General features: G+C 69.4%; 1 protein-coding gene across 1 annotated transcript in view; it reads left to right on the top strand.

Annotated features, from left to right (window-relative positions):
* The window catches only part of PLEC (plectin), a 34,703-nt gene that overhangs the window by 1,054 nt on the left and 11,668 nt on the right, over positions 1 to 21,981 (top strand). Inside the window, 28 exon segments of the mRNA XM_070392523.1 lie at positions 9,570 to 9,631; positions 10,035 to 10,124; positions 10,903 to 10,980; positions 11,090 to 11,182; positions 12,113 to 12,279; positions 12,853 to 12,968; positions 13,059 to 13,165; positions 13,243 to 13,362; positions 13,444 to 13,539; positions 13,729 to 13,856; positions 14,096 to 14,189; positions 14,811 to 14,965; positions 15,053 to 15,371; positions 15,453 to 15,530; positions 15,683 to 15,844; positions 16,046 to 16,150; positions 16,384 to 16,479; positions 16,639 to 16,764; positions 17,617 to 17,769; positions 17,861 to 18,015; positions 18,223 to 18,349; positions 18,441 to 18,624; positions 18,702 to 18,859; positions 18,976 to 19,154; positions 20,616 to 20,754; positions 20,847 to 21,203; positions 21,290 to 21,373; positions 21,764 to 21,868. Coding sequence (XP_070248624.1) covers positions 9,570 to 9,631; positions 10,035 to 10,124; positions 10,903 to 10,980; positions 11,090 to 11,182; positions 12,113 to 12,279; positions 12,853 to 12,968; positions 13,059 to 13,165; positions 13,243 to 13,362; positions 13,444 to 13,539; positions 13,729 to 13,856; positions 14,096 to 14,189; positions 14,811 to 14,965; positions 15,053 to 15,371; positions 15,453 to 15,530; positions 15,683 to 15,844; positions 16,046 to 16,150; positions 16,384 to 16,479; positions 16,639 to 16,764; positions 17,617 to 17,769; positions 17,861 to 18,015; positions 18,223 to 18,349; positions 18,441 to 18,624; positions 18,702 to 18,859; positions 18,976 to 19,154; positions 20,616 to 20,754; positions 20,847 to 21,203; positions 21,290 to 21,373; positions 21,764 to 21,868 — 3,833 coding nt within the window.

Raw genomic sequence — 21,981 nt, 5'->3', positions numbered from 1 at the left:
GTGTTTGGCTGGCTTGGGGTTGGTGATGGCCTAGGGGGCAGCTTGGGGCGGGGGAGACGAGCAGACCCCGGGTAGGAGCACACCGGCGGCCCAGGGGCCAGGGCATGGCGGGCACGGGCCCAGCCCCAAGGCGAGGCAGGTCCTTTTGGGTGGGAGCTGGGTCTCAGAGGATGGGACAGGCCCTGCTGTCCCAGGGGTTGCCAGCGACCCCTGGCTGAGCCCTTGTCTGTAGCATCCTCTTCCCCTAAGCACCTGTGCTGACAGGACGCAGGTGGGTGGTGACACGTGTCCCATGGGCTCAGGAGCTCACGGGCCTTGGTGCTGACTGGGTGGCCCAGGCCTCCCAGCATCAGGCCGCTGGACCCTGCTTCCCTCGTTGTACAGCTGGGGCGGAATTGACATCTGAGGGGCTGGGAAGGGGGCATGGATTCGGGGGGCCGGGTGAGTGGAGGTCACGGAATCCAGTGTTGAGCAGGGGTCCCCGGCCTGGCCTGGCCTGGGTTGGACCCACCAGGTCTGTGCTGTGGGAACCCCTGGGCAGTTTGCTGGGATTGTGGGGTTCAGGGGCCGCCTCTGGCTCTCCCGTGGGCTCTCCAGCTCCTGGCCATGGGATGGCTGTTCCCATAGGAGATGAAGGCGCTCGGCCAGGCAGCCGGCCAGCAGTGACTGGTCAGCACTGACCAGCGTCGGGGGGGCCAGGTCCCAGCCCAGGGCCTTCTACCCCGGCCTTCCCTCGCCACACCCTGTGCCTCAGAGGTTTGCAGACCCCCGCTCCCCCGTCTCTGGTCCTGGTATGGGGACCCTGGTCCTCTCCCTCCTTTCCTCTCCTCCTTCCTCATCCGGGCCAGGTTGGACCTCGGGGCTGCTGGGCAGGCATTTGGCAGCAGAGCCAGAGGGAGCCTGGGTGTGGCCGCAGTGGGCAGGGGAGGGCACCCCCAGCCCTGACGGAGGTGACTCAGTTCTCCCTTCCCTGCCGCAGCCGCAGCCACTGCTGGTGGCAGCTCAGAGTTTCCAACAGGAAATGAGCTCTAGCCCCGGCTGAGTCAGGGCCGGCGGGTGGGCTCCCCCTCCTCTTCCCCTCGGGCCCAGCCCGGACCGCGGGCCCCTCTCTCGGTCCCCAGGGTGTGGCCCGATGCTTCCTCGTCCTCTGCAGGTCGTGCGTGAGGGCTCCGCACTTGGGCTGACACCTGGAACCTCCACTTCTCAGAGCTTTCATTATTATTATTATTATTTTATTTTTATTGATTTCAGAGAGGAAAGGAGAGGGAGAGAGAGATAGAAACATCCATGATGAGAGAGAATCATGGATTGGCTGCCTTCTGCACGCCCCACACTGGGGATGGAGCCCACAACCCGGGCCTGTGCCCTGACTGGGAATCGAACCGTGACCTCCTGGTTCATAGGTTGATGCTCGACCCCTGAGCCACGCCTGCCGGGCTCGCAGCTTTAAAGATGGTCAAGGAGTGAGCCCGCAACATCTCCCCCAGGGCACTGCCGAGGTCAGGAGCTTGTGGTGCCGACTGCACTGGTTCCAGAATGACCTGGGTCAAACGGGCCACCTCTGTCCATCAGGCCTGGCCGGGAGCCCTGGTCGCTGCAGGCCACTCACACGTGCCCCCAGCCCCGCCCTGTGCCCTGGTGGTTTGCTCCTCCGTGTGGGAAGGTGTCTGCCAACGCTGTCACCCACATACCAGACAGACCGAGCCCCTGGCCCAGGGACGCCCCACCATCTGGATGAAGGGGCAGCTTTCAGGGGCGACCAGGGAAGGCCCCTCTGAGGAGGTGCCCTGAGCTGAGCCCTGACCCATGAGGAGGGACCTGCTTGGCCAAGTCACCTAGCCGAGGGTGGGACAGGGAGGCCTGGCGGCCGGCAGGCGGGGAGTGGCATACGGTGTGGGTTCACTTTGTGGGGTGGGATGGGTTTCTATAAATGACCTTCACTTACATCTCCAAGCAGATGCCTGTCTCCAAAATCGAAAGTGAAGCCAGACATTTATAGAGAGAAGGCGCCCTCCGAACGGTGCGGTGCCCATGTGCTCCCACCCGCTGTGCGCCTTGATCTCCGCACAGCCCCGCCCTCCGGGGGTGTCCAGTCAGCGCACGAGCCCGGTGTGGCTGCGGGACTTTAGGGTCTAGTCAGCTTTTTTAAAAAATAATATATTTTTATTGATCTCAGAGAGGAAGGGAGAGGGAGAGAGAGATTGAGACATTAATGATGAGAGAGAATCATCAATTGGCTGCCTCCTGCACGCCCCCCACTGGGGGTCAAACCTGCAACCCAGGCATGTGCCCTGACCAGGAATCGAACCCTGACCTCCTGGTTCATAGGTAGACGCTCAACCACTGGGCCACGCCGGCCGGGCCAGGCAGTTTTTTGTGAGTCCCTAGGTTGGCATCTGGGTCCTGTGTGTGCTGGGGGATATCTGTAGGTAGAAGCAGGTTTATGGCAGGATTTGGGTTGCCTTTCCCCTGGTCCCGCAGTGGCTGGTGGGACCATGGTGGAGGAGGACCACTGAGGCAGGGGCATGGTGTGGCTATGCCCAGCTGGGGAGGGCAGGGAAGGGCCGGCTTTGGGAGCTGAGGGGTTGCGGGTGGGAAGTCCAGGGCGAGGGCTGTGGAGAGGAGGGGGACCGTGGGCTGGGCAGGAGAGCGCAGTAGGGGAGACTGGTGCCCCCTGGGCCCCGCCTGTGGGCTCAGAGGGCTCGGGGCCGGGTGGGCTGGCCCACTGCACCACCCAGGCCGGTCTGACCCGTTGGCCAGCGGGCTTCAGTGCTGCTCCCCTCTGACTAAGGGGTGGCTGTGAGGAGGAGCCAGGGCTCCCAGAGCTGGGTGGGGAGCCCTCCCTCGCCCTCCCACCCCTTCCCTCCTTCCTGCCTCCCTTCCTTTCCTCTCTGCGGCTCGGGCTTGGAGCGGCCTGGTCGTGCTTGGCGCCATGGACAGGTACAGCATGGAGGAGCTGATTCAGCTGGGCCAAGGTAGGGCAGGGCCTGGCCGGGCTGCAGGCGTGCGGGCTGGGGGAACCCAGACCTCCAACTGGGCTGGGCTCCCCGGGCGGCTTGTGGCTGGGGCCCAGGTGGGGGTGGGGGGACTGGAACTCGGGATGCAGGATGAGTGCGGCTTCCGCTCAGAGCTGCCAGGGCGTGTCTGGTGTGGGATGGAGGTGCCTGGCCCTGGCCCAGGTCTCTGTGGGGGTGGAGGGCTGCCCTTGCCCTCAGGAGCTGGCCCTGGCCTCCCGAGCCCGATGGGCTCCTCAGAGCTGGCCAGGTCCCCTCAGATAGGAGTTTCTGAAGCAGTGGGTGGGTCTCCCGTGTGGACCAGGCGGCCCCTGCCCGCAGTCCCAGGCCCAATGTGGTTTGCTGGGCGTTGCTGCAGGCTGACCAGGCACCCCAGAGGGACCTCCTGGGCTCCAGCCACCCTGTGTGCCCACAGGCCAGCTCCTCACCCTCCCTGTGCCTCGGTTTCTCATCCGTCTGATGCTGGAATAGCACGGGACTCGCTTCCTAGGGTTCTGTGCGGGTTAAATAGGATCGTGCTTGACACGGAAGTGCCACAAAATGCCATAGAAACGCTGTGTGCAGTCCTCAGCCCTGTCTGCTGGGGCCTGGGAGGAGGGGGACAGGATGGTGACCCCTGTATCCTGTTTCCCGGGCACACTGAGTCCAGGCCAGTCCAGGATGTAGTGTGGGCCTGCCTTCCACAGACCAGGGCTCCTGGGGGCGGGGGCAGCGCAGACCCCAGGAGTGGCCTGGAGTGGGGAGGCACCGCCCCTTGATGGGGGACTCCTTTATGTCTGTGTGGGTCTCTGGCCGGCCAGGTGACGTTGGGGCAGCTGTCCGCACCCCTTGCCCAGACGGCCTTTTCTAAGTGCACCCACTACTGCTAGGCGGGGGTGCACGCCCACCCCTTAGGGCCAGTGCTGCCAGGAGACTTCTTATTGTTAGAACGGCTGTGGAGCCGGGGCTGATGCCGGGGGGCGCCACCCAGCCGGACTGGCCTCTCCGAAGACCGTGGGCCCGGTGGCCTCGCTCTGCACGTCATGTTCTAAGTCTGGACAGATGACGGGCCTTGCTTGTCCTCGGATATTTATATCCCTCGGGCCCCCTGCCCACCCCGCCCCTCCCCCACGGCCACAGGCGCTGCTGCTGACCGCGCACGCCTGTGCCCTCCCTCCCGACACCGCTGCCCGCTCTCTGCCGCCTCTGAGGGGCCTGTGACCCTCCCTCACCCGAACCCACTCCCGTCTGCCCCGAGGGCTTTCGCCGCCGCCGTCCCCAATGAAGGTCGTGCCCGGTAGGTGAGAGCCCAGCCGGGCCGGCCTCTCTGTCCCATTTCCCTGCACACAGCCTGCCCTCCCGGCCGTCCCCGCCTCCCCCATCCCTCCCGCCCTGGGCCCTGTGTGCAGTCCCATGTGGGGGGCCTTGGACTCTGGGGGGCACTTGTCTTGGGGGTGGTTAGATCAGCTGCAAGCCTGGGGCTAGCGGGGCCGGGCCCTGGCATGCACCCCCGTGGCGCCTGGCAGCTGTCCCCAGGGGGCACCCTCGGAGGCAGAGTGGGGCGCTTGAGCACTGACTGGGGTCACCCTCCTGGTGGGGGTGGGGGTGTCCTGTCCTGAGGCCGCCCGGGGCTGTGCCGGGGGTGCCTTTCTTGGCCAGGAGTCACCCTCACCGCGCCGCAGGCCCCTCCTCCCGCGGGTGTGGCTGTGGGTAAACAGGGGTTAAGGCTCCCGCTAACCTTGAGCCGATAGCTGTGCGCAGGGACAGCTGAGCTGGGCTGGGCAGGCCGGGTGGGGAGCGGTGCCGAGTGACAGGAGGGAGGAGGGGCGGAGGCGGTGGGAGCCCAGTCGGTGCAGGGACAGCTCTAGTCCCAGCCCGGCCGGCGGTGCTGCAGGGCGGTCCTGCGGGCAGGGCGGTCCCGGGCGCCCCCTGGCCCGCCCTCGCGCAGGGAAAGGAGGGGGCTGCGGGGTTCGCGCAGCCAGCGCCCCAGCCCGGAGGGCAGCTCCGCACGCAGCCTGGGGCCCCGCGCCATGGAGCCCTCGGGCGGCCTGTTTCCCTCCCTGGTGGTCGTGGGCCACGTCGCCACGCTGGTCGCCGTGTGGCAGTGGCGCCGGGGGCGCCGGCGGGCGCAGGAGGAGGAAGGTAAGCCGCCGGCGGCTCTGCCCGGGCGCTGTCACCAGCCACAGCCGCCGCCCCTGCCAGAGGGAGCTGGAGGCGGGGCGGGGCGGGGGCGCGGGCCGCCTCCTCTCACCCCTGCATTTCCTCGTCCCCTCCCCTTCCTGTCCCGAGCGGAGCAGCCGCACGTGGTCGGCGGACAGCAGTGTTGCCCCTGCCGCCCACCCGGCACCGGAGACCCTGCGGCTCCCCCGGGTGGACGGGCAGGGAGGTGGGCGCGGGGGTGGGTGGGCCGTGCCGGGCGCCCTCGCCCTCTCGGCAGGGAGGCCTCCAGCTGCGAGGGACCCGGCGAGCACGAGCGGCTGTCAACACGGCCCGCAGGGAGGTCCCGCCCACTGGGATGGAGCCGCACGGCGTGGAGGCAGGTGCCTCTGCACCCTCCGCCAGTGCCCAGGACACTGGGGGCGGGCAGCCAGGCGGCACCCTCCCCCCCCTCCCAGCTCAAAGTCACCGCTCTGGGCTGCAGCCCGGCAGCCATGCCCAGCACAGCGCTGCCCGACACAGGACGGGGCGGCCGGCCTCCGCTCCCCGAGGGGCTGGCGGATCGGGCTGCTGGCCAGAGGGACTGCCCTAAGGGGGACGGGAGGGTGTGCTCGGGTCTGCGCCCAGCACGGCCTGGGGTGCGGGCCTCCTCCCCGGTGGGGGTGACGGGGCCACCCCCTGGCAGGCCCGCTCGGTCTCAGCCTGGGCGCCAGACCCGCTGGCCCTGAGGTCTGAGTCAGGATGGGGCTCCTAGGCGTGGTTTTGGGGGGCTGGGGAGCGGCTGGTGACTCAGCTGCGGTCAGTACGTGCGTAGGCCAGGGCTGCTCCCCTGGGTTTGGCCCTCCGCCCACTCTCGCCCTGCCCCCCAGTGGGGAAGGGCCCCCCTCCGGCCCCTGTCCTGGCTGCTCCCTGCTCCCTGCCCCGTGTGCCCTGGGCTTGGTGTCTTTGCCCCGTTTTGGGCTGTTCTCCGCCAGCGCCGCCCCCCCGCCCCCCCGCCCCGCCTCTGGCGCATCCCGCCGGGAGCCTCCTGTCGGGGAGTTCCCGCTCCTGGGCGTGGGGGGGGTTCCCTCCCTGGGAGCCTGGGCAGCCCTGAGTTCCCAGGCCCCTTGGTCCTCGTGGGCTGCCCGCCCGGCCCCCAGCCCCCCAGGGTTAGCAGGGTCCTGTCCCTGCAAATGGGGGTGCGGCTTCCGGTCCCGTGCTGGGCGGGGCGCCCCGCCGGGGGCAGGTTCTTCGGGTCTGGGCGGCTGGCCCGCCGCCGGCAGCGGGGGAGGGAGCGAGCGCAGAGCCGGCTCCGCGCGGGGGCTGGGAGCAGAGGCACCGCCGCGCTGCTGGCCGCCTCGGGGGCGATCCCGGGCCCGACTCATGGCGGCGGCCGGCACGTGGGGGGCGGGGGGCGCCTTCGCCGCCCGGGAGGCCCTGCTGGAGCGGCCGTGCTGGCTGGACGGGGGCTGCGAGCGCGCCCGCCGGGGCTACCTCTACCGGCAGCTGTGCTGCGTAGGTGGGTGCGGCCTGCGGGGGTCGGGGGTCGAGGCTGGTGCAGAAGGAGCGCCGGTCTTCCCGGGAACTGCTGCGGGGGCGGCGGTGCGGGCCCAGGTGCAGCCCCAGGTGCAGCCCCGCCCCCTGCGCTTTCCCGGAAACACCTGCGAGGAGGCAGGTGGGGGAGGAGGAAGGCGGGGGGAGGTCCCGGGGCCCAGGGGGCGGGGGAGGGGGCGGGGCCGCGCTGCGGGGTCCGGCCTTGAGCCTTGGGTCCCGGGTCCTGGGTCCTGGGCAGGAGGCAGCCGGGACGAGGGCGGAGGGAAGCGGGCGCCGAGGGCGGGGTCTGGGCCTGCCGGGCCGTGGGCTCCCCCGCAGACCGTCTCCGCGGGGCTCGCTGTGGGACTCGCCGTCAGTGCCCACAGCTGTCACGGGGGCCGCGATGCCCCGCAGGGGCCTTGGGCAGCTCTCGGGGACACCCATCCGGTGGCAGAGGGGCAGCGGCCTGGGGGAGTTCAGGGGTCAGGCACATGCGTAGGAGCCGGTGCTGGGCAGTGTGTCCTGGGGGAGGGGCTGGCTGGGGCACAGGGCTGGGCCAGCCTGGGAGCCGGTCGGTGGAGGAGGCGAGAGGATGAACTCTGAGACCCCAGAGGAGGGCGCCTCCCGGGGATGGGGGCCCCTTAGTGGTGGGGAAGGGGGGGCTCACACCAGTCTGGGATGCCAGACCCTGGGCCTTCTGGGTTCCTGATCCTCCTCCTGACCCCTTGCCAGGGGCCCCTGGTGTTGTCCCCTAACCCAAGTGACCTCTTCCCCTGCGGGCAGGGACCCGCCTCCGTTCCTGCTGGCCCAGCCCGGAGCCTGCCTACGGCCGGTGCTCAGCACAGACCCCTGAACTCTGACCCGCTGCTGGGTCAGGGGTCCTAAGAGGCTCCGAACCTGGGGAGGGGCTGGGAGAAGTTCTGGGCGTGCCCTGTGCTGGGAGCAGCGGTCAGGCCCTGCCCAGGTGAGGGTGGGGGAGTGGAGGAGGACGAAGACCTTGAGGGAAGGTGGGGGCACGGCCAGCTCCTGCAGGCTTGGGCCCCGCCCCACAGGCTGTGGGCGCCCTCCCGTGGCCACAGAAGGGCAGCAGGGATGGGGGGCGGGGGGACTTTTCCCGGAATGAGGCCCCAAGTGCAGAGGTGGGAGGGGGGCTGCCCACAGCTGGATCCCATCAAGCCAGATGCTCGACTGGAACATTCCTGCGGTCGGGGCGTGCATTCTTTCCTTCGTGGAGAGAGCCCCCAGTGCGGCCGTGGGCAGCCCCAGGCCTGCGCCCTTTGCTCTCTGTCTTCCACCTTTACAGCCGAGGAGCTGCTATCTGTGAGCCCTGCCCAATGCAAACATCCCCACCCATCCTGCGCCCACTGCCCAGAGCGGCTTCCTTCCCAGTGAGTCACAGGGGCCCCCTCCCCAACTCTGACTCACTGGCGGGGCCCCATCCGCGTGCCCCCCGCTGCCCCCAGCCTCTCCTCCCAGCACAGGGCAGAGTTCCTGCAGCTCAGGCTGGGCGGTCCTGCTGGTGAGTCAGCGCTCAGCTATGTGCCGCTCTGCCCACCGTGGGCTCTGCAGACGGGCTGCAGCGGGATGGGCAGCTCGGGAAGCGCCAGGCCTGCCCAGCAGCGGAGTGGCCCACAGCGGGCCCGTGGGCCGATGAGGAGATGGGGTTTAGGGGGCAGTGGCCCCCCCAGGCCAGGAGTCACTTGGTTTAGGGAGCCCCTCCGGCAGGTGGGGTAGGCAGGCAGGGTGGTCTGGCCCGGGCACCCGGGGCCCAGCCCCACTCTAGCCCCACGCCCTGTGCTGGGGGTGTCCCGGGGTGGCCGTGGGTCTGCAGATGGTGTGCAGCCCCAGGCGCCCACTGCCCCGTCCGCCCGTCCCGTCCCTGGCAGCTGTGGGCAGGGTGGGTGAGGAAACCCCTGGGTTTCCTGTTTCAGCCGCGGAGGGTGGGGCCGTGGGGGAGGGGCTGCCTTCCCGCCGGAACACTCCCTCTGGGGGGTGGGCAGGGTGGGGTGGGGCTCCTGGGGCGGGGACAGCGGTGTGGGGAGGACCGCGGGCAGGGAGTGGCCCCAGCGACTTGGCCGGGAGCTGAGCCCGCTGCTTAGTGCCTCTCGAGGGAGTCCTGTCGGTGCAGCGACTGTCCGTCCGTGCGCACCAAGGGCGTCTGCGCGCAGCACCTGGGGGCCGGGACCAAGAGCGAGGGGGGTGGCGCCATGTCTCAGCACCGGCTCCGTGTGCCCGAGCCCCAGGGCCTGGGGAGCAAGAGAACCAGCTCCGAGGACAACCTCTACCTGGCTGTGCTCAGGGCCTCCGAGGGCAAGAAAGGTAGAGGCTGCGAAGGGCAGGGCCCGCTTCCTGTGGCAGGAAGCCTGGCTCCGGGTGGGGGTGGGGCCCGGGCTCTGAGGGTCTGAGTTTGGGGGACAGACTCAGACAGGGCCTGGGGCCTGAGGGAGAGGGCTGGGCCCATGTTGGCAAGGCTGGCAGTGACCTCTGGGCCTGGGGCATAGGGCCTTCGTGGGTGGGCTCCCTCTGTGCCCCCGAAAAGGCCCATTACCCGGCTGGGAGGACATGGCTGGGTCCTGGGGGAACCGCTCTGCTCAGGTGTCTGGGAAGCGTGTGTGGGGACGGGGCAGGCTGGGACTTGTGCGCTCTGGCTCTGGCTCTGGGCTCTGGGCTCTGGGCGCAGCTGCCAGCCCTGGACCCTCCCATCCCTGTCGGGAGACAATGGGGGGATTGAGCAGTGGGCACCTGGTTTGGCCCCCTGCTCCCCTCCCTGCCTGGATGGGGCTGGCTGGGCCCGGGCCCCTGGTCTCTGCCAGTCTGGTGGGGGCGCCGGGTCTGTGTGACTGGGTCTGAGTGGTGGTCGCCTCCGGGGTCCTCCAGGCCCCAGGTGACCTGGCTTGTCTCTCGCAGATGAGCGGGACCGTGTGCAGAAGAAAACCTTCACCAAGTGGGTTAACAAGCACCTCATCAAGGTGGGTGCCCGTGTGTGTGTGTGTGTGTGTGTGTGTGTGTGTGTGGGGGTGTGCACGCCGCGGGGAGGGAGGATGCTGGCCCCCAGGGAGACCAGAGCTGTCTGACCTGCCAGAAGGTGCCCCACCCCTGCCCTCAGGGTCCCGAAGGCCTGGGAGCTCACCTTTCATCTCCAACCTGTGATTTTCTCTCTGCTTCCTCCTGTCTCCTGTCTCCTCCTCCTCCTCCTCTCCTTCTGGACTCTCCTGGTCTCTCCTCACCTGCCCTGTAGCACTGGAGGGCAGAGGTAGGTGCCTCTGAATACGCAGGGGGCACCGTCTGTGGGCCCCCTGCCGCCTGCCCCTGGGGCCCAGGGCCCGTTGGTGGCTCTGGGGAGCCTGTGGCCGACACGCCCCTGTCCCACAGGCCCAGAGGCACATCAGCGACCTGTATGAGGACCTCCGCGATGGCCACAACCTCATCTCCCTGCTGGAGGTGCTCTCGGGGGACAGCCTGGTACGTGCGCCCACTCGCTCCCTCTGTGGCCCCACCTGCCTCACCTGGACCCCCGTCTGCCTTCCTTCCTCCAGGCCTTTCCCATAAGCCTGTTCTGCCTCGCCCGGGCTCGCGCCTCCCCGGGCCTCTGGTCCAGTGTCGGGCCCAGACCCCTGCTGTGGGCGCACGGCCCTGCTGCTTTCCTCCCCGAAACCCTGATACAATAACCTCACGCTCTCCTCTGCTTTGGTTTCTCTGCTGCTTGGACTCTGAACCTTGACCTCTGCCCTTTACCCTTTGCCCTGCTCTGGCCGGGCAGCCAAGAGAGCGGGACCTAATCAGGAGCTCGCGCCTGGTGAGTGGCTGTGCCCGCTGGCCACGGCGGCACATGGGCTCCCTGAGACTGGAACCCAGCTCACCTGGCCCAACCTGTGCCTGGCACGTGGGTGGGCAGATGGCGGTGCCTCTAGCTGCCCGCTGTCCTGCCCGGGGCCAGGCCTGGGACCCGCCAGCGCTGCCACCGCGGGGCAGGAGGACCCCTCCCCCCATGCCACTGCCCTCCGCCGGCGGCTTCCTGGCTATTGTCTCCTCCCCAGCCCCTTCCTTCCTTCCCTCAGCCTGGGCCTGGCGGCTGGCCTTCCCAAAGCCCGCTGGGCCTGGCCTCTGGGTCCATGGCCCCCTTTGCAGCTGGGGGCGGGGGGACCTGAGACAGGACGGTGGCTGGGGGAGGACCTCGGTTCAGGGGTCCTGAGGGCGGCGGGGCTGCGCCTCTGCCCTGACACTGACGCCGCCCTCACAGCCCCGAGAAAAGGGGAGGATGCGCTTCCACAAGCTGCAGAACGTGCAGATCGCCCTGGACTACCTGCGGCACCGCCAGGTGAGGCCCCCTTCCCGACCGACCCCACTGGCCCCGTCCTTCCCGACCCCACAGGCCCGCCCCTGCCCCAGCCGCCCCGCGGGCGCCACTGAGGGCTCCTCGCTTGCAGGTGAAGTTGGTGAACATCAGGAACGATGACATTGCCGACGGCAACCCCAAGCTGACCCTCGGCCTGATCTGGACCATCATCCTGCACTTCCAGGTAGCGTGCCGCTGCCTCCCCTGCGGCTATGGCTGCTGCTGCAGCTCCGGAGAGACCTGGACCTCCCTGCTGCCCCCGCCCGGCCCGCACCCCAGCCTGGGGCTGCCTCTCTCCAGCGCCTGCCTACCCTGTGCCCTCTGGCCCTGTCTGGGCAGGGCCCGCAGAGCCGCCCTGCAGAGGAATGGAGGCTCTGGAGGAGCACCCGCTGCACCGGCTGACTCATCTGTTGCCTGCCCGGCTGCACAGGAAGCCACAAATCTGAGAGCTGGGCAGGCAGAGCCCTGCTGGCACGGCAGCTGAGTCAGAGAGGCGTGCAGGCCGGCAGACGAGAGACAGGCAGGCCGTGCACAGACAGCCAGACGGGCTGGCGGGCCAGGCTTGAAGGGGAGGACTCCGTGCAGGGCCAGGCTGGTGCCATGGCCCCAGCATGCCCCGGCCGGGGCTGCCAGGCGTACCATGCTCAGACCCAGAGACCCTCCCCCCAGCCTGCAGCCAGAGCGGGGCTGGCGGCCCTCCCCTCACCCATAGCCTTTGCTGGGCCCGAGCTGGGGAGCTCTGGGACCTGCAGCTGGTCTTCTTGCCCCCACTCCACCACCTTGGGGGGCTCAGGCCGTGCTCCAGGTCCCATCTCCCCAGTGGAGGGAGCTCCAGGCATCTGCAGGGTGTGTGTCTGCAGGGCGGCCGGGGCCCTGACTTAGGCTCCCGCAGCTGCAGGCTGATGTGGCCTGGGCTTCTGGGGCCGAGATGTGGTGGGTCCCAGCTGCTCAGGAGGGGACCCGGGGCCCCCACGCGCCCTCTCTGGGCCTGGTGGTTCCCAGGTGCCACCACCGGGACCCGAGCCGCCTCTGCCCTCAGGCAGGTGGCTGTGGGGTGGTGGGCACGGGCAAGGCGGGCGGCGTGGCTGAGCTGCTCCTGCCCACTGTGGGGCAGATCTCGGACATCCAGGTGAGCGGGCAGTCGGAGGACATGACGGCCAAGGAGAAGCTGCTGCTGTGGTCCCAGCGGATGGTGGAGGGCTACCAGGGCCTGCGCTGCGACAACTTCACCACCAGCTGGCGCGACGGCCGCCTCTTCAACGCCATCATCCACCGGCACAAGTAGGAGCCGGGCGGCTGCAAACAAGTTGGGGCAGGGAGGTGGCGCAGGGGCGGCTCACCCTGACAGGAACCCGCTGCCCCAGGGGACGGGTGCCCGTGCCAGCCTGCCTCGCTGGGCGGACGCAGGCCCAGCCCCACCGCACCCAGCATGCCTCCGCCAGGCCCTTCCAGAGGCCCACAGACATGAGCATCTGCCCCGCGTGGACTCTCCAGGGGGGTCTGGGTGGCCCGGCCATGTGGGAGATGGTCCTCAGGGGACCTCCGCCCCCACCCAGGACCTGGGGCCTGCGGGGCAGGGTGGCTGCAGGGCGCCCAGCTGACCGGCACCCTCGCTCCGTGCACTCCACCGGCACCTGTGCCCACGCAGGGCTTTGAGCACCAGGGACAGGCCCAGAAGGCAGAGGGCTCCCCGTGTGGGCAGGCCGGGCAGCGTGGGGGGGCAGTGTGTTGTTCAGGGTGAGTGTGGGGATGGATGACACGTGGAGGGTCTGTCTGTGTGCTGACGCGTACGCGGGCCTCCCCGTCCCCGCGACCCCGCCCGCCCGCCCCGCTGACCGCCGGCTTTGCCCACAGGCCCATGCTCATCGACATGAACCGGGTGTACGGTCAGACCAACCTGGAGAACCTGGACCAGGCCTTCGCGGTGGCCGAGCGGGACCTGGGAGTGACCCGGCTCCTGGACCCTGAGGGTGGGTGCCGCTGCCCCTCTTCCCGCCCCTCCTCCCGCCCGCCCCTGCTGCCTGCGTGGGGCCCTCTGACCTCTGACCTGCCTCCCCCAGACGTGGACGTCCCCCAGCCGGACGAGAAGTCCATCATCACCTACGTCTCGTCCCTGTACGACGCCATGCCCCGGGTGCCGGACGCGCAGGACGGGGTGAAGGCCAACGTGAGTGGCGGCCGGCGGCCCGGGTCGGGTGGGGGGTGGGGGTGGCCCCGACGGCCCTGACGCCCCGGCTCCCCCAGGAGCTGCAGCTGCGCTGGCAGGAGTACCGGCAGCTGGTGATGCTGCTGCTGCAGTGGGTGCGGCACCACACGGCCGTCTTCGAGGAGCGCAAGTTCCCCTCCAGCTTCGAGGAGATCGAGGTGGGCGTCCTCACGGGCGGGCGGCGGCGCGGGGGCCTCGGTGGAGCCCAGGCCTGGCTGCTGACAGCTCTGCCCCCGCAGATCCTGTGGTGCCAGTTCCTGAAGTTCAAGGAGACAGAGCTCCCGGCCAAGGAGGCTGACAAGACGCGGTCCAAGGGCATCTATCAGTCGCTCGAGGTGAGCAGGGCCGCAAGGTGGGCGTGGGGTCGTTCCCGAGGTCAGGAGAGGCCGTCGAGGGGCCTGGCCTCTCTCCTGAGCTGCAGGTCGGCGGGCGGGCTGGGTGCCTGGAGGCCGGGGTGGGGAGGGGGGGGCTTGGCACCCCCACCCCTTGGCTGGCCCAGGACTGAGTGTGGCTCCCGCCCACAGGGGGCAGTGCAAGCGGGCCAGCTCAAGGTGCCGCCCGGCTACCACCCGCTGGACGTGGAGAAGGAGTGGGGCAAGCTGCACGTGGCCATCCTGGAGCGGGAGAAGCTGCTCCGCAGCGAGTTTGAGAGGTGGGTGGCGCCCTGGAGGCTGCGGTCGCGGGCGGGCGGGGCTGCGGTGGCAGGGAAGCCACCCGAGGATGAGTCACTGCCTGGGAGGAAATCCCCCCCACCCCCAGGCGGGACACCCACACTGGGCCGGCGGGACAGTGGGCTGCAGGCCGGCGGGGAGGCCGGGCGCAGCGGGCGCTGCTCTGCCTCCCGGAGCCGGCGGGCAGGCCCTCACGGTGGTCCCTGGTGTTGGGCCTTAGGCTGGAGTGCCTGCAGCGCATCGTCAGCAAACTGCAGATGGAGGCCGGGGTGTGCGAGGAGCAGCTGAACCAGGCCGACGCCCTGCTGCAGTCGGTGAGGGGGGGGGGCAGGGTTGGACTGGGCAAGGGGGGAGGGGTACAGGGAGCGGGAGGAGCCACACCTGCCCCGCCTCCTGGCCCCCAGCTCCTCCCTCCTGGCCCGTGGCCAAGTCTGACTGCTAGTTGGGCTGAGCTGGCTCTGGGCACCAGGCAGGACCCAGCAGAGGCGCGGGAGGGTGTGGCAGGGGTGAGGCGCAGGAACATGAAGGGGCCGGGACTTGTGGTCACGAAGGGACTGGCCGCTTGGACCCAGTGAGGCCTCTGGACAGGATCCTGGTCCCCTCGAGAGCCAGGGCTGGCGATTTAAAAAAATATACATTTTTATGGATTTCAGAGAGGAAGGGAGAGGGAGAGAGAGAGAGAGAGAAACATCAGTGATGAGAGAGAATCATGGATTGGCTGCCTCCTGCACGCCCCCTACTGGGGATCGAGCCTGCAACCAGGGCCTGTGCCCTGACCCGGAATGGAACCCTGACCCTTCAGTCTGCAGGCCGGCTCTCTATCCACTGAGCCACACCGGCCAGGCAGGGCTGGCGATTTGTGCATCGGGAAGATGTGCAGGGAGGGCAGGGGACGGGCCGGGGCCGGGGTCTGAGTCATGGCGACCACCACGCAGGACGTTCGGCTGCTGGCCGCAGGCAAGGTGCCCCAGCGGGCGGGCGAGGTGGAGCGGGACCTGGACAAGGCAGACAACATGATCCGGCTGCTCTTCAACGACGTGCAGGCCCTGAAGGACGGGCGGCACCCGCAGGGCGAGCAGATGTACCGCAGGTGGGCTGCGGGCCGCCCGACGGGGGGGGGCCCCGGGGGCTGGGGGCAGCCAGTTCCCTGCTCACCTCCCCCACCCCCCGCCCCCAGGGTTTACCGCCTGCACGAGCGCCTGGTGGCCATCCGCACTGAGTACAACCTCCGGCTGAAGGCGGGCGTGGCCGCCCCCGTGACCCAGGTGACGCAAGTGACCCTGCAGACCACCCAGCGGCGCCCCGAGCTCGAGGACTCCACGCTGCGCTACCTGCAGGACCTGCTGGCCTGGGTGGAGGACAACCAGCGCCGCATGGACAGCGCCGAGTGGGGCGTGGACCTCCCCAGCGTGGAGGCGCAGCTGGGCAGCCACCGCGGCCTGCACCAGTCCATCGAGGAGTTCCGGGCCAAGATTGAGCGGGCGCGGAGCGACGAGGTGAGTGGGTGCCCATGGGGCGGACCTCGGGGTGAGCCCGGGCCCCGGCCACGCAGACCTCACCCTCCTGGTCGCCTGCAGGGTCAGCTCTCCCCGGCCATCCGGGGCACCTACAGGGAGTGCCTGGGCCGGCTGGACCTGCAGTTCGCCAAGCTGCTGGTGAGAGGGGCCGATGTGTGACGGGAACCGAGGGGTGTGGGCAGCAGGGACGGGGGCTCTGGGGCTGGAGGCTACCAGGGGCCAGGGCAGGGGGGGGCCGACGGGAGGGGGGGGGGCGGGCCGTCCCGTGGACATGCCCTGCTCGCCTCCAGAACTCCTCCAAGGCCCGGCTGCGGTCCCTGGAGAGCCTGCACGGGTTTGTGGCGGCCGCCACCAAGGAGCTGATGTGGCTGAGCGAGAAGGAGGAGGAGGAGGTGGGCTTCGACTGGAGCGAGCGCAACGCCAACATGAGCGCCAAGAAGGAGAGCTACTCGGTGAGGCCGCCCCGCACCCCCACGTGCACCCTAAGGCTGGGCAGTCAGCTCCAGGCCCCACAGGGCAGGGTCCCTCAGTGCTGGCTGGGCAGTCAGCTCCAGGCCCCACGGGGGAGCCCGAGGGCTCAGGTGGCCTTGCAGGGAGCCGGGCAGACCCGTGCAGCCCTGACACTGACCCTGAGACCGCTGCCCTTCTGTCAGGCCCTGATGCGTGAGCTGGAGCTGAAGGAAAAGAAGATCAAGGAGATCCAGACCACGGGGGACCGGCTGCTGCGCGAGGACCACCCTGCTCGGCCCACAGTGGAGGTGGGGGCTGAGGGGACCGGGGGCTGCAGGGACCAGGGCTGAGGGGACTGGGGCTGAGGGGACGGGGGCTGAGGGGACCGGGGGCTGCAGGGACTGGGGGCTGAGGGGACCGGGGGCTGCAGGGACCAGGGCTGAGGGGACCAGGGCTGCAGGGACTGGGAGCTGTGGGCCCCAGGGATGTGGGCTCCGGGTGGCAGGGCCAGGGCTGGAGGCTGACAGGGACCCGTGCACAGTCCTTCCAGGCGGCCCTGCAGACCCAGTGGAGCTGGATGCTACAGCTGTGCTGCTGCGTGGAGGCGCACCTGAAGGAGAACACCGCCTACTTCCAGGTGAGCCCGCCACACCCGCTCAGGGCGGTGTCCCCGAGCCCCTCGACCACCACTGGGGCGTGCGCACCTCCCCCTCCCGCCCCGGGCCCTGCACCGCCCAGCTGTGCGTGTGTCCCAGGCCCCGGCCCCTGAGCCCAGCCTGACCCCTTCCCGCTGCAGTTTTTCTCAGACGTGCGGGAGGCCGAGGAGCAGCTGCGGAAGCTGCAGGAGACGCTGCGCAGGAAGTACACCTGCGACCGCTCCATCACCGTCACGCGCCTCGAGGACCTGCTGCAGGATGCCCAGGTGAGCTGGCGGCGCAGGTCGGGGGTGGGGCAGGCAGGGCGGGGGGGGGGGGGGCTTCAGGGGAGGGGGTGGTGCTTTGGGAAGGTTCCTCTGGGAGTGGAGGGAGCCCGAGGGGGCCGTCAGCACGGTGGGATGGGTGTGGGGGACAGGGCTGGCAGGGGGCACGGTGGTAGCAGGTGTCTGGCCAGAGCTGGGAGGAACCCTGTCCCCTCGAGGCCCCTGGACGGCTGCTCTGCTGCAGCCCTTTCCCTGAACATGGTCCTTGGGCGTCTCGGCCTGATGCCTAAGGGGCAGGCACAGTGAAGGGCCGAGGCGGGCAGAGGCGGCAGGCCCTGGGCTGGGGTGGGGCACCCAGGAGGGGCCCTGGCTTCTGGGAGTGCTGGGGGGAGGGAGGGAGGAGAGAGATGCAGGCAGCTCCAGGTGGACTCCTGACCTGAACCCCTGGACAGTCCTTGGTGGGTTTGGCCCCTTGGAGGGGTGAACGGGAGGAGGGGGGTGACCTGCAAGGGGACGGAGAGGGGAGAGGAGACAGGATGTTTGGGGACCAGGGTGCAGCTGGGCCCGTGCCCTGGAGGATGCAGCGTGTGACCGGGGCACCCGTGCTGGCCAGGGAGGAAGGAGCTTCAGTGGGAGCCCTGGAGGCCACACCTGGGGCCCTGCCTCGGCCACGTGTCCTGTTTCCATGTGCCTGGCCCCTCCCTGGGCAGGGGAAGGACCCCTCGTCTCAGGTGGCGGTGCCCAGCGCGCCAGCTCGTTGCACGGTGGGGGTGTGGCCTCGCGGACCGTCCCCTGGGCACCTGCTGCCCAGATGGGGGTGACGGTCTCTGAGCGGCCCCTCCCCCTCCCCTGCAGGACGAGAAGGACCAGCTGACCGAGTACAGGGGGCACCTGTCCGGCCTCGCCAAGCGCGCCAAGGCCATCGTGCAGCTGAAGCCCCGCAACCCGGCCCATCCCGTGCGGGGCCGCGTGCCGCTGCTGGCCGTGTGCGACTACAAGCAGGTGGAGGTGAGGCTGCGGCTGGCCTCACCGTGGAGGGCGTGGTCGAGGGGCCTGGCTGGGGGGGGAATGGCCGCACTGACCGCTCTGGCTGCCCCAGGTGACCGTGCACAAGGGTGACGAGTGCCAGCTGGTGGGCCCCGTGCAGCCGTCCCACTGGAAGGTGGTCAGCAGCTCTGGCTCCGAGGCCGCCGTGCCCTCCGTGTGCTTCCTCGTGCCCCCACCCAACCCAGAGGCCCAAGAGGCCGTGGCCAGGTGGGTGCCTGGGGTCTGGCTGCTGGAGCGGGTGGCGGGGTGGGCGGGTGCCTGGGTCTGGCTGCTGGAGCGGGTGGTGGGGGTGGGCGGGTGCCTGGGTCTGGTTGCTGGAGCGGGTGGCGGGGCGGGTGCCTGGGTCTGGCTGTTGGAGCGGGTGGCAGGGTGGGTGGGTGCCTGGCACCTCTGACCGAACCCCTGACCTGCCAGACTGGAGGCCCAGCACCAGGCGCTGGTCACGCTGTGGCACCAGCTGCACGTGGACATGAAGAGCCTCCTGGCGTGGCAGAGCCTCAGCCGGGACCTGCAGCTCATCCGCTCCTGGTCCCTGGTCACGGTAGGACGGGCCCACGGGGGCGAGGCAGGGGCTTCCGCCTAGGCCCAGCCCCTTGTGCTCAGCAGCCTGTGCCCCCCCCTCCCCCCCGCAGTTCCGCACGCTGAAGCCGGAAGAGCAGCGCCAGGCCCTGCGCAACCTGGAGCTGCACTACCAGGCCTTCCTGCGGGACAGCCAGGACGCCGGCAACTTCGGGCCCGAGGACCGGCTGCAGGCCGAGCGCGAGTACAGCTCCTGCAGCCGCCACTACCAGCAGCTGCTGCAGAGTCTGGAGCAGGGTAGGCTTGTGGCCCGAGCGGGCGGGCGGGCGGACAGCCGGGCAGCCAGGCAGCGTCTGAGCAGGTCGTGTCCCCAGGTGAGCAAGAGGAGTCCCGCTGTCAGCGCTGCATCTCCGAGCTCAAGGACATCCGGCTGCAGTTGGAGGCCTGCGAGACGCGCACCGTGCACCGCCTGCGGCTGCCGCTGGACAAGGAGCCTGCGCGGGAGTGTGCCCAGCGCATCGCCGAGCAGCAGGCAGGTGCCCGCCCTGCCCCTCCTTTGCCCTCCCATCCCCTCCCCTTCCCCCTGGGACTCCCAAGGGGGGGTGTCTGGGCTCCGTGCACAGCTCATCTCCACTCCTCCTTCCTCAGAAAGCACAGGCGGAGGTGGAAGGGCTGGGCAAGGGGGTTGCCCGGCTCTCGGAGGAGGCTGAGAAGGTCCTGGCCCTGCCCGAGCCCTCCCCAGCCGCCCCCACGCTGCGCTCGGAGCTGGAGCTGACCCTGGTCAAGCTGGAGCAGGTCCGCAGCCTCTCCGCCATTTACCTGGAGAAGTGAGTGCACCGGTCGGCGAGGCGTCCGAGGCCCTGACCTGGGAGGGCGCTGAGCAGAGGTGGCCCGACCCCCTGTGTGGGCGCAGGACAGGCTGACGGGTGGGGGGACTGTGGAGGTGTGTGCCCAAGAGGTGGTGTGGCTCAGTGGATAGAGGGTCGGCCTGCGGACTGAAGGGTCCCAGGCTCGATTCTGGTCAAGGGCCTGTACCTTGGCTGCAGGCTCCTCCCGGCCTGGACCCCTGTCAGGGCACGTGCAGCAGGCAACCAATGGATGTGTCTCTCTCACATCGATGTCTCTGTCTTTCCCTCTCCTCCACTCGCTCTAAGTCAACGGGGAAATATCCTCGGATGAGGATAAACAAACAAAAAGGAGGTGGTGGGTGTGGACCAAGGTGGACAGGGAGAGGGGGTCAGCCCTGTGCCTTGAAGGCGGGACTTCCTGATGACTGGACCCGGGCTGAGAGGGGTGCTCCCTGAGGTGGGGGCTGCGGGAGTGAGGACTTGGGGGATCCCACCCGTGTGATGTGAGGAGCTGGGGGTGTCTGAGCAAAGTGTGGAGCCCAGGAGGGTGAGGAAGGCCCACAGGGGAGGCGACCCTTGGCAAGTGAGGTTTGTGGGGGCACCAGCCACCTCAAGTGGCTCCTTGGGTGTGGACGGGGTGGGTAGGCAGGGGGTGGGGCTGTGGATGTGCGAGGGGCCATGCGGAGGTCGTTATGGGGGACCTGCCTCCCACATCCTGACTGCCACCCCCTCAGCCCCAGTGCCTCTGGGGAATGCAGAGCCCTCCCGGCCCGTCCTCCCACCAGCCTCGTCCCCCAGCCCAGGGCCCCCTTCTGTCCTCGGGCTCATCAGCCTGCACACCGCGGGGTTCGCTGCCTCTCTCACAAGGAGTGAGGACCGCCCCCCCCCCCCGTCCCACCTCGGACTCACCCTCCACGTCCCGCCCGGCCCCACATCCGTGTTTCCGACGTCGTGTCTTAGTCCCTTTGATATTGGGGCGGCATGCCTACCCTCACCCACCCTGTCCTTCTTTCTTCTTATTTTATATTTGTATTTACTTCAGAGAGGAAGGGAGAGGGAGAGAGATAGAAACACCAGTGATGAGAGAGAATCATTGATCGACTGCCTCCCGCCCGCCCCACACCGGGGATCGAGCCCGCAACCTGGGCCTGTGCCCCGACCGGGAATCGAACAGTGACCTGGTTCATAGGTCGACGCTCAGCCCCTGAGCCACGCCTGCCGGGCGTTACCCACTGTTTCTTCACTGAGGCTGACAGGTCCCTCTCCCCAGCCTGGGCGGGAAGGCTGAGAGCCCCCAGGCCACCGGTGTGAGCTCGCCGTCCGGCCAGCACGGCCTCCGTGGCAGCGCGGGCATCCGTACCCCCCGGTCCCCGAGCCCTCTCCCCTTGGTCCTACCGGGAGCCCGCCCCCGCCCCCGGCTCTGAACCTGCTCTCCTCCAGGCTCAAGACCATCAGCCTGGTGATCCGCAGCACACAGGGCGCCGAGGAGGTGCTGCGGGGCCACGAGGAGCAGCTCAAGGAGGCCCAGGCCGTGCCCTCCACCCTCCCGGAGCTCGAGGCCACCAAGGCTGCGCTCAAGGTACCACCATCAGAGCAGGGCCTGTGGGGGGGACCCGGGGACCAGCCGCAGGGCCTCGGGCTGAAGCAGCACCCCCGCTCTCTCCCCAACAGAAGCTGCGGGCCCAGGCGGAGGCGCAGCAGCCCGTGTTCGACGCCCTGCGGGACGAACTGCGGGGGGCGCAGGAGGTGGGGGAGCGGCTGCAGCAGCGGCACGGCGAGCGGGACGTGGAGGTGGAGCGCTGGCGCGAGCGGGTGGCCCAGCTGCTGGAGCGCTGGCAGGCTGTGCTGGCCCAGAACGACCTGCGGCAGCGGGAGCTGGAGCAGCTGGGCCGGCAGCTGCGGTACTACCGGGAGAGCGCTGACCCGCTGGGCGCCTGGCTGCAGGACGCCAAGCAGCGGCAGGAGCAGATCCAGGCCTTGCCGCTGGCCAACAGCCGGGCCGTGCGGGAGCAGCTGCGGCAGGAGAAGGTAGGCCTGGGCCGGTGTGGCTGGAGCCGGGTGGGTGGGGGGGGGAGGGGGGGCGTGGCCTGCGCTGACCCCCCGCGGCCCCCCAGGCGCTGCTGGAGGAAGTTGAGCGGCACGGAGAGAAGGTGGAGGAGTGCCAGAGGTTTGCCAAGCAGTACATCAACGCCATCAAGGTGAGGCTTCTGTCCGGCCGGCACGGCTCAGGGGCTGAGCGTTGACCTATGAACAAGGAGGTCACAGTTCGATTCCCGGTCAGGGCACAGGCCTGGGTTGCGGGCTTGATCCCAGTGGGGCAGTGGGGGGGGGGGGGGGGGGGGGGCGGGGGGGGGCGTGCAGGAGGCAGCCATTGATGATTCTCTCTCATCATTGATGTTTCTCTCTCTCTCTCTCCCTAAAACCAATTAAAAATAGTTTTTCTTTTTTCAAAAGTGAGGCTTTTGCCTCCTGCCATCCCAGCCAGGCTGGGGTTCTGGGGCCTGGACCCTCAGGGGTGGCCCCAAGCACAGGCCTAGCTGTCAGGGCGGGGGCGGGGCGAGCCAGCGGCTCACGGTGTCTCCTCGCAGGACTATGAGCTCCAGCTGATCACGTACAAGGCGCAGCTGGAGCCGGTGGCCTCTCCGGCCAAGAAGCCCAAGGTCCAGTCAGGGTCTGAGAGCGTCATCCAGGAGGTGAGGCGGAGGGCGTGGCCTGGTGGCTGGGGGCGTGGCCAGGGCGGTGGGCGTGGCTGGGGCTGGGGGCGTGGCCGGGTGGCTCGGGCGGGGCTGACCCTGGCTGCCCCCCT

This window comes from Myotis yumanensis, unplaced genomic scaffold, assembly GCF_028538775.1.
Source record: "Myotis yumanensis isolate MYYU_CA2020_CCGP unplaced genomic scaffold, mMyoYum1.0.hap1 SCAF_15, whole genome shotgun sequence".
Taxonomy (NCBI): Eukaryota; Metazoa; Chordata; class Mammalia; order Chiroptera; family Vespertilionidae; genus Myotis; species Myotis yumanensis.
Note: the sequence above shows the minus strand (reverse complement) of the source record. Positions and strands in the feature narration are given on the sequence as shown.